At 37.6% G+C, this 16,994-nt stretch overlaps 1 protein-coding gene across 1 annotated transcript in view; it reads left to right on the top strand.

The window, feature by feature from the left end:
* The window catches only part of tpk1 (thiamin pyrophosphokinase 1), a 70,699-nt gene that overhangs the window by 39,888 nt on the left and 13,817 nt on the right, over window positions 1-16,994 (top strand). The window contains exons 7-8 of the mRNA XM_053342539.1: window positions 739-885; window positions 9,297-9,405. Coding sequence (XP_053198514.1) covers window positions 739-885; window positions 9,297-9,405 — 256 coding nt within the window. The remainder of the gene's footprint in view (window positions 1-738; window positions 886-9,296; window positions 9,406-16,994) is intronic.

The raw sequence follows: 16,994 nt of genomic DNA on the forward strand, positions 1-16,994 counted from the left end.
CCGTTATTTTAGCTCTCAGGGTTATAGAAAATTGGAGTTATCCACTTAGATGACTTGATTTGTTGTGAACATTTTCAACTCTAAATTTAAAAAGTCATATTTTTACCGTTATTTTAATGGCCTGAATTCAGTCTTTGATCCACCATGGATTGTTTATCTGTCCTCCTCCTTAGTTTTTCCTCTAAGCTCTGTGTCCTTGTTGTTTTGGGTTTTTTTCTTTTCTTTTAATGCTTATGAGTCCCAGTGGTTGTGTTGTTGTGTTTGCTTGTCTGTATTTTTTCTTTTATTATTTCTTTGATAATGGTTATGGTGCCATTTAACAGATTTTTTTTCCAAGCTATTTTTTAGTAAAATTGAATGAAAAAATGATCACAAGTGATGTTTTTGAAATTCCATTTTTATTCCATCATAACGTGTTTGCCTTTTCCATACCATTTCTAAGTTGTCATGAGGGATGCTTTTTTTCCCCTCTAAAATAAAAGGGCCACCATCAGCATTTTTTTGTCCATCACAATGTGTATGACACAGTTTTGGATGCTGATGCAAACCTATTTTTAAAAAAGTTTGTTTCTTAGTTTTTCTTTCTCTTTCTGCAGCCACCTCTGTCACCTCACCATAAGCTGAAAACTGTCACTTTTTTTTCAGTAAAACAATCAAGAGCAAACTGCCAGAGAACCACCCTGCCGGTATGTCAAACCGTGATAGTTTTCTGTGTCTTATTAAACTTTGTCTATCCAGGTGGATGCCATAGTGACACTGGGCGGTCTCGGGGGAAGATTTGACCAGATCATGGCATCTATTGAAACCCTACACCACGCTCTGTCCATGACACAACTCCCCCTGTTGATCATCCAGGGAACTAGCCTGGCATATCTCCTCAGACCTGTGAGTATAAACACAAACATGATGTTTCCTACTGTGCAACTAACTGCTTCTATCCTGCCATTTGTGTTCTCTTTAATTTCATTAGATATCTGATTAAACTTGTTGCTGCAACAATGTCAGACCACTGGTATTTAATTTTGAGTGGTTTGAAGTCTGATTTAAAGATGGGTTTATTATAATTTGCACCTCTCTAGACTAAACTAGACTCCTGCTCTCCTGCTTTAACTTCTTCCAGAAAAATGTCTATGTTTTGTGGGTTAATACCATTTGTTACACATATTTGCTAAAAAAAATGTAACCACTTACTTCGAACCACTTGAGAATTGTTAAAAATAGTTGCTGATCACTCCAAAATGCCACATTAAGACACCAAGACCTTTAGGAACATCATTGTTGGAGCCATAACATCATTTTTTGTTTCTTTTTTTATTATTGTTTCTATTTTTTGTTTCTTTATTATAATGAGGACCATATCTGACATTTTTTGTATTTGAGTGGTTGGTGCAGTACTGGAAATGCATATAGGTAACCCCAGGTAATAAGCACGGTGTGAAGGGGAGGGCAAACAGTTTTTGACCGTGTCAGTGTGGCAGCATGACGTCTCTTTTCCTTGTTGAATGAATGAATGATGAAGGAAACTGATGAATGGAAAACTTACCTGTGATGTCATGGACTCAAAAGTTCTACCTGTGTTCAGGTGAGAAAAATAATTGAATGAAAATAAATGGGTCACCACACTCAAAGATAGACACCGTATTGGACATGGTTTTTTATTGTTGCCCAGAACATGCGTCTGAACAAGTTCTCCCTGTTCACCCCTCAGAGGCCAAATGTAGTCTTGATTGAAAGATTCTACAACCATAGAAAAATTATTGCATGCTAGAAATCACAATAGGTTGCTTTATACAATGAGGTCAAGTTTCAAAACAATGCCCTGTGCCACCAGTGACCTTGTGGAGTTTGAGAGGTTAAAATCTCCCATCTTGTTTAATCACCCCTGTCCCAATCCTTCTCTTCATCTCCTGTTCTCTCTCAAAGACATTCTTTTCCTTGCTCTGCTTCCACCTTGATTGGAATGTCGAACACTTTGTTTCTGCATTAATCAAGAACACACACACACACATACACACATATATAGATCGACATACACACTCTGCTCTTACGGTGACCCAATTTGCTGTTCTGCATGAGAGAAAGAGAGAGAGAGAGAGTCTCTTTTGATGCTCCCAAATTGTTTTTTCCTCAATGCCAGCCACTTCCTCATGCTCCACAGTTGATTGAGTTTACAAGTGGGCCGAGGAGCTGCCATTTGGGACACACAGTGCTCTTTTTTTTTTTTTCTTTCCCCTCTGTGTTTATTTGTGAGATCTCCAGTACAAACTGTCACACTTCCTGATGACACCTTGTAATACGTTAAGTAAACCTCTCTCTCAAGCAGACCCGGCCCTAACCAATGTGGCGCCCTAGGCAAGATTTTAGGTGGCGCCCCCCTTGCATCGAAGTAAATTCCACTGCTGGTGTACATACTCACAAGAAACTGAATAGCTTTATCTTGGACATTCTTTTATTTAAAGAAAGAAATTGCCCAATCAAAATACTTAGAACAAATTAGAAAGAAATACAAAAAAATATGATATGAATATATGAAATATAATATAAATAGCTTACATAAAGTATAAGATTTAAATACCCACAAAATAAAAAGTGTAAACAAGTGACATGCTGCTGCATCACTTCTGGGTGGTGCTGCTGAGGTGGAGGCAACAGGAAGAGCGCTTGATGCTGTAGGTGGCCCAAGATTTGCAGGGGTGGGACTGAGAAACCGCAACAGTGCATCTGAAGAGAGAAGAGGAGTATGTGACACCAGTCTAATAATAAATATGATATGATACATAATATGATTTCAATAATAAAATGAAATGAAATAATATAAATGAAAAATCTAAGAGATACATGCATGATGTTCACTATACTGTACATGTATAATACAATGTACTTTTTCTGATATGCAAACTATATAAGATTCAATTTTATTGTCATTACAACAAAATACTGATTAGCAGAATGCAAAGAAGCAGTAAACTGCAGTATAATATAGAATGTGGGAATGCTAAGTTATGCTATAATATGAATGATGTGCACTTTAACACTGATGTAAAGTTTAACACTATAAACACACTTTAGACAATATGAACTGTAACACAACATACAGCTAGGCTTACAACTATAATAAAAGGGTGGAAAAGGAATAGCATTTTGATTGACTATTACAAGCTAAGAAAACCTTAGCTAACCAGATGTTAATAAAAATGCTGAATAGATCTAATATTTACACATTTCCCTGAGGAAACCCAGCGAGCACAAACCCTAATTTCAACGTTTGATTTCCGGTTAAAAACAGGTTGATATGAGGTCTGAACGTCTTTTCAATCGTCTGAAAACAGTTACAACATCAACGTGTCACAAAACACACATTCAGACCCGGCCCTAACCAATGTGGCGCCCTAGGCAAGATTTTAGGTGGCGCCCCCCTTGCATCGAAGTAAATTCCACTGCTGGTGTACATACTCACAAGAAACTGAATAGCTTTATCTTGGACATTCTTTTATTTAAAGAAAGAAATTGCCCAATCAAAATACTTAGAACAAATTAGAAAGAAATACAAAAAAATATGATATGAATATATGAAATATAATATAAATAGCTTACATAAAGTATAAGATTTAAATACCCACAAAATAAAAAGTGTAAACAAGTGACATGCTGCTGCATCACTTCTGGGTGGTGCTGCTGAGGTGGAGGCAACAGGAAGAGCGCTTGATGCTGTAGGTGGCCCAAGATTTGCAGGGGTGGGACTGAGAAACCGCAACAGTGCATCTGAAGAGAGAAGAGGAGTATGTGACACCAGTCTAATAATAAATATGATATGATACATAATATGATTTCAATAATAAAATGAAATGAAATAATATAAATGAAAAATCTAAGAGATACATGCATGATGTTCACTATACTGTACATGTATAATACAATGTACTTTTTCTGATATGCAAACTATATAAGATTCAATTTTATTGTCATTACAACAAAATACTGATTAGCAGAATGCAAAGAAGCAGTAAACTGCAGTATAATATAGAATGTGGGAATGCTAAGTTATGCTATAATATGAATGATGTGCACTTTAACACTGATGTAAAGTTTAACACTATAAACACACTTTAGACAATATGAACTGTAACACAACATACAGCTAGGCTTACAACTATAATAAAAGGGTGGAAAAGGAATAGCATTTTGATTGACTATTACAAGCTAAGAAAACCTTAGCTAACCAGATGTTAATAAAAATGCTGAATAGATCTAATATTTACACATTTCCCTGAGGAAACCCAGCGAGCACAAACCCTAATTTCAACGTTTGATTTCCGGTTAAAAACAGGTTGATATGAGGTCTGAACGTCTTTTCAATCGTCTGAAAACAGTTACAACATCAACGTGTCACAAAACACACATTAGTTTGATGTCGGTTGATAATTACCTCAGTTGTAGCTCTATTGATTATTTTGACGTTTTTTCTATAAATGAGAGGAGGTGAAATGACGTCTAAACAAAACGTAATTTCAAAGCATTTAATGTTGAATAAAATATCATAAATATGAAACTATATAGGCTATGTCTGCACACTAAATAAGCTGGGAATTTTCTATACAGCAATTCCCGGTGAAATATGGTTTATATGTGAAAGTTGAATAAACGTCTCCATATAGCCGGTAAAAAAACGTTCACTTTTCAACCAATTTTCAACGTCTTTTCACCGGTTACCATAGATACACGTCTTTTAGACGTCTTTTCAACCAAAATGTGCTTGCTGGGAAGTAAGGTGGGAGTAGTTACATTACTATTTTCCAACTTAGGCTCTTCCATAACATTAACTGGCGTTAAAACTAACAGTTTAACAACAAACCATGTTATGCTAATGGTTAACGTCGTTATCGTCGTTCTGCAACACACAAATAATGTCATGACATCATCTTGATTGTAACGTTACCTCTGTCTTTGTCTCGTTTTTCCTCCTCTTCTTTTCTTTTTTTCCTCCCCTGGGCACCAGGCAGTTTGGGACGTTATGACATATTGTTGTCGAGCTAGCCTTGGGGTCACGTTAAAAAATGACCATCCTCCCCCAGGTAGCAGGTACAGTCTAATTAGTGTGTGTGTGTGTGTGTGTGGGGGGGGGGGGGGGGGCGTCTCAGGAAAGTAACGTGTCATCATTATTATTATTAGTATTCCTATTTAACAGGCTTTGCTATGAAGTTAAATTAATGTGGGCTTATTATCTTCATATTAAGACATGATACCAAGTAGTTTTAAGAATAGTGGAAGTTACATTTTTTTTCTTCCCCCATTTGTGGCGCCCCCTGGATGGACGGCGCCCTTAGCATTTGCCTATACTGCCTATGCCACGGGCCGGCCCTGCACACATTAGTTTGATGTCGGTTGATAATTACCTCAGTTGTAGCTCTATTGATTATTTTGACGTTTTTTCTATAAATGAGAGGAGGTGAAATGACGTCTAAACAAAACGTAATTTCAAAGCATTTAATGTTGAATAAAATATCATAAATATGAAACTATATAGGCTATGTCTGCACACTAAATAAGCTGGGAATTTTCTATACAGCAATTCCCGGTGAAATATGGTTTATATGTGAAAGTTGAATAAACGTCTCCATATAGCCGGTAAAAAAACGTTCACTTTTCAACCAATTTTCAACGTCTTTTCACCGGTTACCATAGATACACGTCTTTTAGACGTCTTTTCAACCAAAATGTGCTTGCTGGGAAGTAAGGTGGGAGTAGTTACATTACTATTTTCCAACTTAGGCTCTTCCATAACATTAACTGGCGTTAAAACTAACAGTTTAACAACAAACCATGTTATGCTAATGGTTAACGTCGTTATCGTCGTTCTGCAACACACAAATAATGTCATGACATCATCTTGATTGTAACGTTACCTCTGTCTTTGTCTCGTTTTTCCTCCTCTTCTTTTCTTTTTTTCCTCCCCTGGGCACCAGGCAGTTTGGGACGTTATGACATATTGTTGTCGAGCTAGCCTTGGGGTCACGTTAAAAAATGACCATCCTCCCCCAGGTAGCAGGTACAGTCTAATTAGTGTGTGTGTGTGTGTGGGGGGGGGGGGGGGGGGGGGGGGCGTCTCAGGAAAGTAACGTGTCATCATTATTATTATTAGTATTCCTATTTAACAGGCTTTGCTATGAAGTTAAATTAATGTGGGCTTATTATCTTCATATTAAGACATGATACCAAGTAGTTTTAAGAATAGTGGAAGTTACATTTTTTTTCTTCCCCCATTTGTGGCGCCCCCTGGATGGACGGCGCCCTTAGCATTTGCCTATACTGCCTATGCCACGGGCCGGCCCTGCTCTCAAGCACTCCCTCCCTACTTCTTTGTCATTATTCCAAAGGCGCGTTGTCATTTGCTGCTTCATACCTCGACACCTCCAATTAATCTTACTTCAGCGAGGGTAAATTAAGCTTGTTTGTCAACGCAGCTCCAATTCGCCAGCGGCTGATGAACGCAGACGCCTGTACATGAAGGTGAATGCAACCTTCGAAAGGCCCAGTGCTATTTGTTCAAGTTACATCTGTAATTGAAGTGTTTACAACTTTTGCCAAATATCCTCACTACCCGTATCCCGTGCAATCACAGTTTTGTTACGTGCTCGGCTTTTTGGATTTGGTGGTTCAATCAAAACATACAGACTTGGTCATGTTCTGTAAGCTATCTGACATATACACACGCAACAAGGGAAGACAGGAGCTAAATGAACAGTTTTGTCCATTTTTGTTAATCTGACAGGGGAAAGTGCTTTATGTCACCTGGAAATATATCCCATATATAGTCATAAAGATACATTTAATATTAATAAAACCTGCATATTTTAGAGCCAAACAGGCTTCTTTATCTCATAGTGTCACAGCCAGTGATGAAATTAGGGTTGTGTCTCTTTGTTTTAGCTTTTGTGTCCCAGACGAGGTGTCAAAGCATCTTTATGCTATCTTTGGGAAATATGCTAAGGTCATGTCTTTTCTTTAGCTGGCTCAGGGCGTTGCATAATTCTCCTCTCTTATATTAAATTATAGGTGGGGACACTGCAAGAGCTGCAGACTTGTTTATTTTGTCCCTACACAACAAGAAGATGTTTTAATCAGTCTGGGTCCCAAGGTGATGCTAAATTTACTCACTTTGAATTAAAATAAAGAATCTTGTGCTGAATTAATCTGTTTTATTTGTTTTATCTTGCTGCCTCCTCTTGTTGAGTCTTGGTCATGTGGACAAGCAAAGTTACACCTAGGCTAGTTAGTATCTCAGCTCCTGTGAAAGTCCTCTCTGCCTTGGGACAGAGGATGCACAGCGCTGTGTCAGCCCAAGCCTTGCTATAAATCATTCTACAAGCGAAAACACTCCAGGTCAATTGTACAAGCTTGTTTACCTGATGCCCTTTTGAGAAGTGAAACTTGTCAGTGCAGGAGCTGATTTAAATGATTAAGCGTAATACCCGAGGCATGTTCTCATACCAACTTCTGCTGTGCTTGTGGAAGTTGGAAAAGGTGTGGCATTCAAATATAGGATTTAAAAAAAAGAAATGACCCAGGATGGTCTAATGTGTACTGAAATGAATAATTTAGTGTAAAGACAATATCCACTTTCTTGAAATCAATCTTATACCGTAAATTAGAACCGTACAATAGTACATTTAATGACTTCAGTATCCTTTCTTATCAGATTGTAACATTAAATTACTTGTTTTCTTGTCTGCTCTTCTTAGAAGGTCAGATTCAGAGTATCCAAAGTATGTCAGCAGATATTATTTTAACAGACATTTAGAGACAGGACTATAGATAATGATGCTAATTATTTGAATTCCAGATTGCATACAGATGAAACACTATAGGAAAATCTCATATTGGCATTTGTATATTGATAGACAAAATAGATATGCAAAATTTTAGAATTAAAAAAAAATAATAAAATTTGAAAAGATTATATAAACTGGATTTCAAATCTAAATGGTTGTAGACTTAAGACAAAGGAAAAATGACTACATTTAAATAAGAAAGTTACAATTATATATACTTTAACATTATATACATGGTTTAAGCCTTTCGCCCTCGAGTTCCATCTTTATTGCTCTTCTTCTCTGTGTGTCAGCCAAAAAGTTCCCATCACAGTCAGACTACCAGCTAGCTCTACAACCAAAGACAGGTACATTCTGACACCAACCTCTCAGCTATAGCTGCTCACAGCCTGCATGTGGCCTGTGTGTATTCATGTGTAGATCCCTTCTCTTTGTTCCTCATACACACACTCACTCTGACACACTTTCATAAAGAAACTGGTGTTTATGTATAGAAAACAACCTGAGGGATGTTACCTGAACACCAAAAGCTCCAAAGCTTAGAAATTTCCCATCATTCCTTCCCTGTTGGCTCCACAAAGTTTAACAAAGGAAACTATTAAGTGAGTGCCTATCTTTGCTGTGTATGATCCTTTCAGATGACTGATCTAAGTTCTAGCTGTCAGTGATTTTTGTCTTTGCTTGGGTATGTGGCAGATTGACTCAAAGTGTTGATAATACATAATTTGATGTTGACGACACATAAATAAAATCAAAATTCATGTTTTCTTGCAGATACAGGCTTTATTATATCCAGTATATTCAGAGCAGAGTCATTATTCAGCCTGAAGAGTCTGACACGACCTTGCACCAACACTGTATGATGCTCTTGCCTTTATTCTCCCAGTGCCAGTTTCTCAAAGGGATACTATGACATTTTGAAATGTTGTTTCAGTTTATTTTCTTTCTAGAACACTTATAAAAATACTATACCTTAAAAAAAATCTTCTTATGTCCCTCAGACACTATTGAAGAAAACTGCTCAAATACTGTACTTTCTAGTTTCTAAGTAATGAAATGTAATTTACATGCACATCGACTTGAAGTGAGGCATTCATAACAGTCACAACTAGCTTTTCATGTGAAAAGTGGTTTTAAAAGTGTTATGGTATGTCAGTACAAAACTCTTGACTCCTTATGACACTCAGTACAAAAAGACTATAATTCAAAATGGCAAGGTTTCCTTTTAACTGTGGGCAGGAACTGAAAAATGGGTTGTAGCTTTGACAAGAGTAATAATTTATTTTAATGAGCCATGGTCTCTGGGCAGAGAGGCCAAGTTTCTCATTTGGGGCTTAAAAAGTTTAAGAAGTCTTGCTCTGCATTTATTTTCTCTCAATTTGTCCTATCTCATTGTTTCCAGCTGCCACTGACTCAGGTGTACACACAAACACATTTAGTTTCATACTGTATGCTGTGTGTCTACAGGGCAGCCACACACTGCAGGTGAACACAGGCCTTGAGGGGGACTGGTGCAGCCTCATTCCAGTGGGTGGACCCTGCCAAACAATCACCACTGGACTCAAATGGAACCTGAGTGAGTGCTTTTTTCTATTTTTAGCACTTGAATGATACTCCACAGCCAATAATTAGTCACTAACTTTCCTCATTACTGACTAAACAGTGGAACAGATCCTTTGTCATATTTTGTTCAAATACAAACAACATATACACACTTAGCATTGAAGTAATTTTTTTTAACTTGCTTTTTTATCAAGCATACATAAAAAATAAATGGAAAAAATGTAAGTGTTAAACAGTGGATGTACCCCCTAATACAAAGAAAAATAGTAACATGAATTATTGTTTTTTGTTGGTGAAAGCAGCCAAAGTCCAGAATAAACAAAATACATGTTTATATGTAACGGTAAGGGGTTTCAGAAGAACTTCTAAATACCCAAAGACTCATCGATATCACATGGTGAATATTTAGTGCGAATATTGAGAAAAAACATAATAGTTAGCTGCCAATACTGCAAACTAAACTTTAGATTAGTCTTTACCAACAACCTACACTGAGTTTCCCAACAATAGATTGAACAAAATACAGTAAATCACAAATGCTTTGCTCAGTCATGATGAAGCTGAAGTTTAGGCAGGTTCCATTTATTGAAGACACTTGCATTCCACAATGAGCTTTTAATATTCTTCAACATTGTGTGAGAATCCAATCAGACACTCGACTGAGGACCCCTGTAGTCTCACCACACTCTCTGCCTTATGGCCAGCTGTGTTCTTAATGAGTTGGCACAGACCAGACTGCCACCGGTACGAGGGAAACCTGGACCTTCTGTCAGTGGGGTTGCGTAAAGTGTCTGCTTCTCGGCGGGTGTCCGTTCTCAGTGTCTGTGCGTGCACGTGTATGTTTCTCGGGGAGTCTATACACTTGAGCGAGCACGCTTGTGCGCCCGTGCTTGTTTAAACATGTCTGCATGCAAGTGTGTTCCTCCAACCTTGTTTATTAACTTGTTGTCTGTGTGTGTGTGTTTTTTTTTGATCAGTTACAGTGTATTGTATATTTACTCAGCACACCTGTGAGATGGCCTTGAATGGTAATTTGAGGGACTTTATGCATGAGAGTCCTATGCAGATTAGCCAGTGATAACAAGACGCATAATTAATGACATGCATATTTAGAAGGCTGGAAGTAATGATTTCCCTCTGGGGTCGGGAGGAAGGACAAGAATATGAAACAAAAATTAGGGATATCAGGTCTTTTCATGTTTGCCTGCTGCATGTATGACGGTTTATAGAGACAGCACATCTTTAAATCTACAATAACTCCTTTATTTTTACTGTATAATTGTACTTCTGCGCAACAGTTGTCAATGCAGTTTGCTTGAGGAAGCCCGAATCAGCTCTGTGGTACTCTCGGGTGACGCTAAGACTCTTTAGAAGTCCATTGAAATGATGCTCCTCACTTACGTTCAAAGCCCGTCTGTGATGAAAAATATATGATCTTCCTATAAAGAAAGAGTTTTGGGCTGTCAGCCATTACAGCCTCACTGGCCCAAAGGAGACTCTTTGCTTCCAGAGCTTGTTTAAATCTTGCTTTAAATAATACAATTCTGAAAAGATTCATGTTGTTTTGATCCAAAGTGTAAATTTGGGATGATTACTTATCACTTATTAAGCAATTTTTTTGTGTTTTCCTGGTTGTTGTCCTCTGGGAGTGTGTAGGATGAGCTGATATTCCCTTGGCACGGGTGAATTGTATTGTGTGTTCACTTTTTAAGTAAGTTCATCAATTATTTATGTTGTTGTGAAATTAGATTAGATGGAGTAGTCGACACATGTATGCTCATGGAGCTACATTTGAGCATCCATTGAGAGGATACAGTCTTTGTCTTATCGAATCTTTGTCAAAATTGATCTTCAGTTTCTGTTGTTCAGATTTTTTCTACAACAGTGGGGAAAAAATGGTTGATAAAATAAAGTGGAACTATGTTGGAGAGAAAAAGCCCAATAAATGTTAAACCTGTGCAGAAAAACAATTAGTTCTCACTTTCAAATGATGGTATCATATAAATACAGTCTTAGGTGAGCCAGTTTAACCTAGTTTAAAAACATACATTACACATACACATTCTTTGGTATTCATAATATCATACTGTAATGCATTTCAGTAATGCCTTCTTTTAATGTATGTAGTCTTAAGAATATGTCATTTATAGTAATTGTCTTACAATGTTTTTATTGGGAACTAAGAAACTCCACAGAAAGAAAATTCCTACCTTGTATTACATTCTCTGAAATTAATAAGCATGTCTGGTTGGAAAGTTGCTATGGTAAAACATTTAAATAACATGTTAAAATGTTAAAATTAAGAGGTGATGCTGGGTGAATTCTCCGAGGCAGATGCTTGATTAAAGAGTAGTTATCAACAGTGGGGTCAACAAACTGACCTATATTTTCATTTGGTTTGTTAGAAACCCTAACCCTTAGCATAGCATAAATCTAATGAAAGGACTGCACTGCAGTAATGACACTTAAGTAGGGAAGTGTACTACTGAATAATGAAATAACTGCAGTGAGGCAAAGGTAACAATATAGGAGGCAAGTCTACACTTTTGTAATGAAATGGCTGCAATGTGCTAAGAGTAATACAGGAGGGTGTAAATGTGTATGTTATGTGGTATTACGCTGCTTTCAGTCACATACCTAGCTGTGGTAATTCATACTCTCCATTCTACATGTTGCATTAATATTCACACATCCATTGTAAACCCCCCCCCCCACCCAGAAAAGTGTCAGTAAATACTGTCATCATGTGTGCACACACACTGTATTTTGTTACACTGATGCTAGTGTCTGTGTCCATATGTGTTCGGGTTGGCATGTGTGTATTTTATGGTCGTCCTCCACAATAAAGTTCAAGGTAAACTTTATTAATCCCACATAAGGGAAATATGGGTATACGGGTAGATACAAATACAACTATACAATCTGCAGTTCCTCCTTCAATCACACTACTGCACACACACACGTATACCCACATATGCACACCCACACACAGGCATCCAGCATCTCCACCCCCGTCCTCGCTCTAGCACTGATACACACAATGATGTAGAGACAGATAAATGCGTTTTACACAGTGGACTAAATGATCCCTGTGAAATAAAGCCTGCATCAGCATTAGGATCAACTAATGAGGTAAAATAAAATATACTGCTACACAAGGATTACCATTGCACATAGCCCTGGCCAAAATACCATCAAATCCTGTTTTTTGTACTGTCCCTTTCATTTAATAGTGTAATTGCTGTCCAATTCCTTCCTTTGCCTCAATAGCTTATTTGGAACCTGTAAAATCATTGGGGATGTGCTCTTTACAAAACTGAGGAGCTGACATCTGGTCTGACCCAATGATTCTACTCACCATCTTGATCACACACTGCAACTTATCTTGGCCTTGGCTGCAAGTTACCAGATACACAAATCAGACCAAAGGAAAAGATGCTCTGAGGAATAGCCTTGTAAAACAGTTGCAGGAAGTACCAATAAATGTTAAAACTGTCCAATTTTAGTAAGAAAAACATTCAGTGTTGCAGTTTTTTGACCATCACTGTAGCACATTTGTTGAACCTCAACTAGTCATCAATTTCTATCCCTAAATATGTGTAAGTATATAAGTATTAAAGTCTGTGTAAAGTAAGAATAAATATGTGTTCTGAGTTTGACATACCACAGAAAAGTGTGTTGTTAACCACCCTGCCAAATCGCCAAATATATGAAATTAGGCTTCAAAGTTGTGTAAAACTCAGCCACTTTCTCTGCTGCCAAACGCTATGGGAGTGCCCGCCGAGTCCGCTGAAACCCCGCCCCCAACCAAGTGTCACCTGTCAATCAAAGTCACCACTTCTACCAGAAACATGGACACTTCTAACTAAGCTGCTAGCTTGGCGGCTAACTCGTGCTTTTCAGACCCGCCCACTAAATCCTGAACACAGAAATCTTGAAACACAGTTTGTGAACCCTAGTTCCACAATTCAAATTTAAATGGTTGAAATGCTTTTTACACCTTTTTTAGAAATACATGTATGACCTATTTAATGTGTTTAGAAGAAAATGTCTGAATTCACTCTTTAACTCTTTCAATGGGTACATTGCTGACATTGTTTAGTGGGAATTTTCCTTCACCATGTCTGAATTATTTTACCATTTCCTTTGTTGTTATCATGTTAACCTCAAGGACATTGTCAGAACACCATTTAATGAAGTTCCCTCCCTCTTCTTCAAAACCAACCAAGGATGAATTGTCAGGCTTTAGGTCACTTGTCACTTAAAGTCTGTGTAAAGTAAGAATAAATATGTGTTCTGAGTTTGACATACCACAGAAAAGTGTGTTGTTGACCACCCTGTCAAATTTGAATGATTAAAAAAAATTGTCAAATATATGAAATTAGGCTTCAAAGTTGCTGCTCCCAAATGCTGTGGGTGTGCCCACCGAGTTCGTTGAAACCCCGCCCCCTACCAAGTGTCACCTGTCAATCAAAGTCACCACCTCTACCCGAAACATGGACTCTATGTCTAAGAGCTTTCTGCCTTCAGCTAACTCAGCAGCTAACTCAGCTAACTGGCTAACTGTAGGCTGTATTAGTAGCAGTGCTGAATGTATTTGTACTGCTTCAGCAGCAGGGGCAGGTTTATGCCAATCACTGCCACATTACGTAACGCAGTGGTGATTTTCAGACCCGCCCTACGGTGGCCAGGAGGTGCAAACCAAGATTACAACATGTGAAACACTTTTACAAAGCTTGAGACAAATTTACATTTTGGAAAACATTTTTACATATCATAAAACAAAATGACATTACCATAACACTTTTACAAGTCCCGAAACAAATTTACATTTCAGAAAACAAATTAACAAGACACAAATCACTTTTACAAACGGCAAAACAAATTTACAAGCGGCAAAACACTTTTACAAGTCCCTGAAACAAATTTACAAATATCAACCATCAACAGGAAAGGGAATGTACCAACTCCGGGGTTGAACCGGAAGTGATAACGGGGAGCAGCCAATACGAGCTGTTGTTCTCATCTGTAGAGTTCATGGTGAGCCAAGACACACAAAAAACAAAACCGCGTTAAGCGGCTCATGTGTTTGCCACAAAACGGGCAAATCGATCGCTGTCCATCTTGGCTCACCGTGAACTCTACCAACAATAAAGACATAATCATTGTTTTTTAAGTGTATAGCCTGTAATAATTAGTAGTCCCTGCCAAGCTTTCTTAGCATCATGGTTGAAAAATGACTGGATTTCATCTTTATAGGCATCCTTCCACTCTGTTATTTTCTTCTGTTCTGTACAGCTTTCATTTCCCCTTTACTGCCCCGTGATTTGAATAAGCTCATATTTTTATAGTTCTTTCAGCTCTGCAGTGACCCAAGGTTTGTTATTTGAGTAAAATGACAGCGAAGGTTGCATAACCTTACAAAAGTAAAAACATTGTTTTGAATGATCATTTTAAGCCAAACCATGATCTTTCCCTAACTCTAAACAAGTAGCTTTTGTGTCTAAACCAAACCAGACCTTAAACATCATCATTTTTTAATAATGATTTGTAATGGTTTCTGAAAGCTGCATGTTACGGTTCTGTGGGTCATTCTGGTGTGCATTACTACGACCATCAGATGGCATAAACATAACTATAGGTTGTTGTTTGCCAGCTGATTTTTAGACCTATACTGTCGTTTTAATTATGACGATGTGTTGATGTTATGAGGTGGGCTGTGGGATGTGCACAATATAGCTTAGGGAATTGTTTTTTAATTATATCATTATCCATGAATGATGTTTTAAAATTTATGTTAACATGATATACTCCACCCTTCTAGTTATATGCGGTAAGTAGATACAGGGATGACTCGAGGATATCTGCATGTCAGTGTCATCAAGCCTTGGAAACACACAGTATGTTAAGACAGAAACATACACATGAAAACACAAGCCCAAAGAAACAGAATGCAGCCTCTTTGTTTCATATTTGCTGACTTATATAGTCTTTAATATTTTTTTATATGGTCATAATATTTCTTCTAAGGAAGCCTTTTTTATATGGTTGAGTTTATGTGCATTGTAAGGAAAAGCAATTCATGGCCAATTGATTGCTCATCCTTTTTCCAATAGCACTAATTCCATTAGCACAGCAAATGAGTCATATCATACTCCCTTCTCTTTTTTATTAGAATACTGTTGTCACTCTCAACATACTTCTTAGTACTTTCATCAGTGTTAACATATTCAATCAACTGAAAACTTCTGCACCTTTTTGACATTAAAATCTTTGCCAGAAATGATGAGGGTGAAAGCCTCATTCTGTTGCAGTTGACATAAATAATAACAATTTATGGATTTACTGTATGTGTGAAACCTGTATATGTACAGTAATTGAAATTACCATCTGCCTAGTGCCTACTAATGTGACAGTGAGTTGTGTCAGGTTGTGTTTTAAAGTTATAAAACTTGGCAGATGCTGCATCTGATCCTATAGGCCATGTAAACAAGGACGATGTCTGGCCTGTTTGTGTTTATGTGTGTGCAGCAGAAGCGATACATGCTTGGGTGAGGTGAAAGTTTATGAAGATTTGATAGAGCGAGATGAAGGTACTGTACAGGTTTATGGGGAGGAAGCAGCTGAGTCAGAAAAAAGGGTAGCGAAGGAGAGAAAGAAAGAGCTTTTGAGAAAGACGTGAGAATGTTATGATGGGATGACATGAGAGAGCAAAAGAAAGAGACGAGACAGGCATGGCATTCATTTGATGTACAGGGATGACACGCAGCAGGAAATGGGGGATTACAGAAACTGTTGGAAAAGTGTGTTGGAGGTTTTAGAAGGAGCTTTTAAACACACATACACACACAGAGTACTGTCACATACAGTAAAGACTCAGCTAGAATGTTGCCAATTTGTATTCTTTCCTATTGTTTTTTATACATGAAGATATTGTTCCTTGATTTCCTTGTCTAATCCTCCTCTTGTGTGCTTACTACTATTGTTGTTCCAATTATTTGATATCAGATTACAGAAGATACCACTGAAAGGTGTTTTTACAGTGGAGTGAAATTGTACAGCAGACAGGCTGGGAGTAATTCAGTTGCTGTCTCCAGGACTCTTCGGTAAGACAGATGCATGCCAATTTATTGCCAAAAAACTCACTTTTCCCCTCCTCGTTCAGTTTATTATGTACCCAGTCCTTGTTGAAGCCTCTGAGACACTTCTGATCGACCAATCGATGTAAACCTGTTTTACTTTTGTCGTAATGGGTAAATTTGAGCCATCCAACTTGGATTTGCAACCCTATTCTTGACCTTGGTATAGTACATGTAGCACTGCCTGGTTTTGATATGACAGGGTAAACACAGGCTTCTCCAATAACAGAAAGGTTAGTACTGTAACCTTAGTGTAGATAACAGCACTATCTTATTGCCCTTGCAACCATGAAATTGTCGTCTTCAATCTTGAGACATTTGAACATGATTGTTGAGTATACCTTCCATTTAGTCTCTGTAGTGTTACCGAGCAACATAAGAAAATTCTATGAAGTAACCTTTGATTCCTTGCATGTTAATAGTTTTCTATATTTATTACATTTGTTATATAACCAGGCATCCA

The sequence above is a fragment of the Scomber japonicus genome, chromosome 21 (assembly GCF_027409825.1).
Source record: "Scomber japonicus isolate fScoJap1 chromosome 21, fScoJap1.pri, whole genome shotgun sequence".
Taxonomy (NCBI): Eukaryota; Metazoa; Chordata; class Actinopteri; order Scombriformes; family Scombridae; genus Scomber; species Scomber japonicus.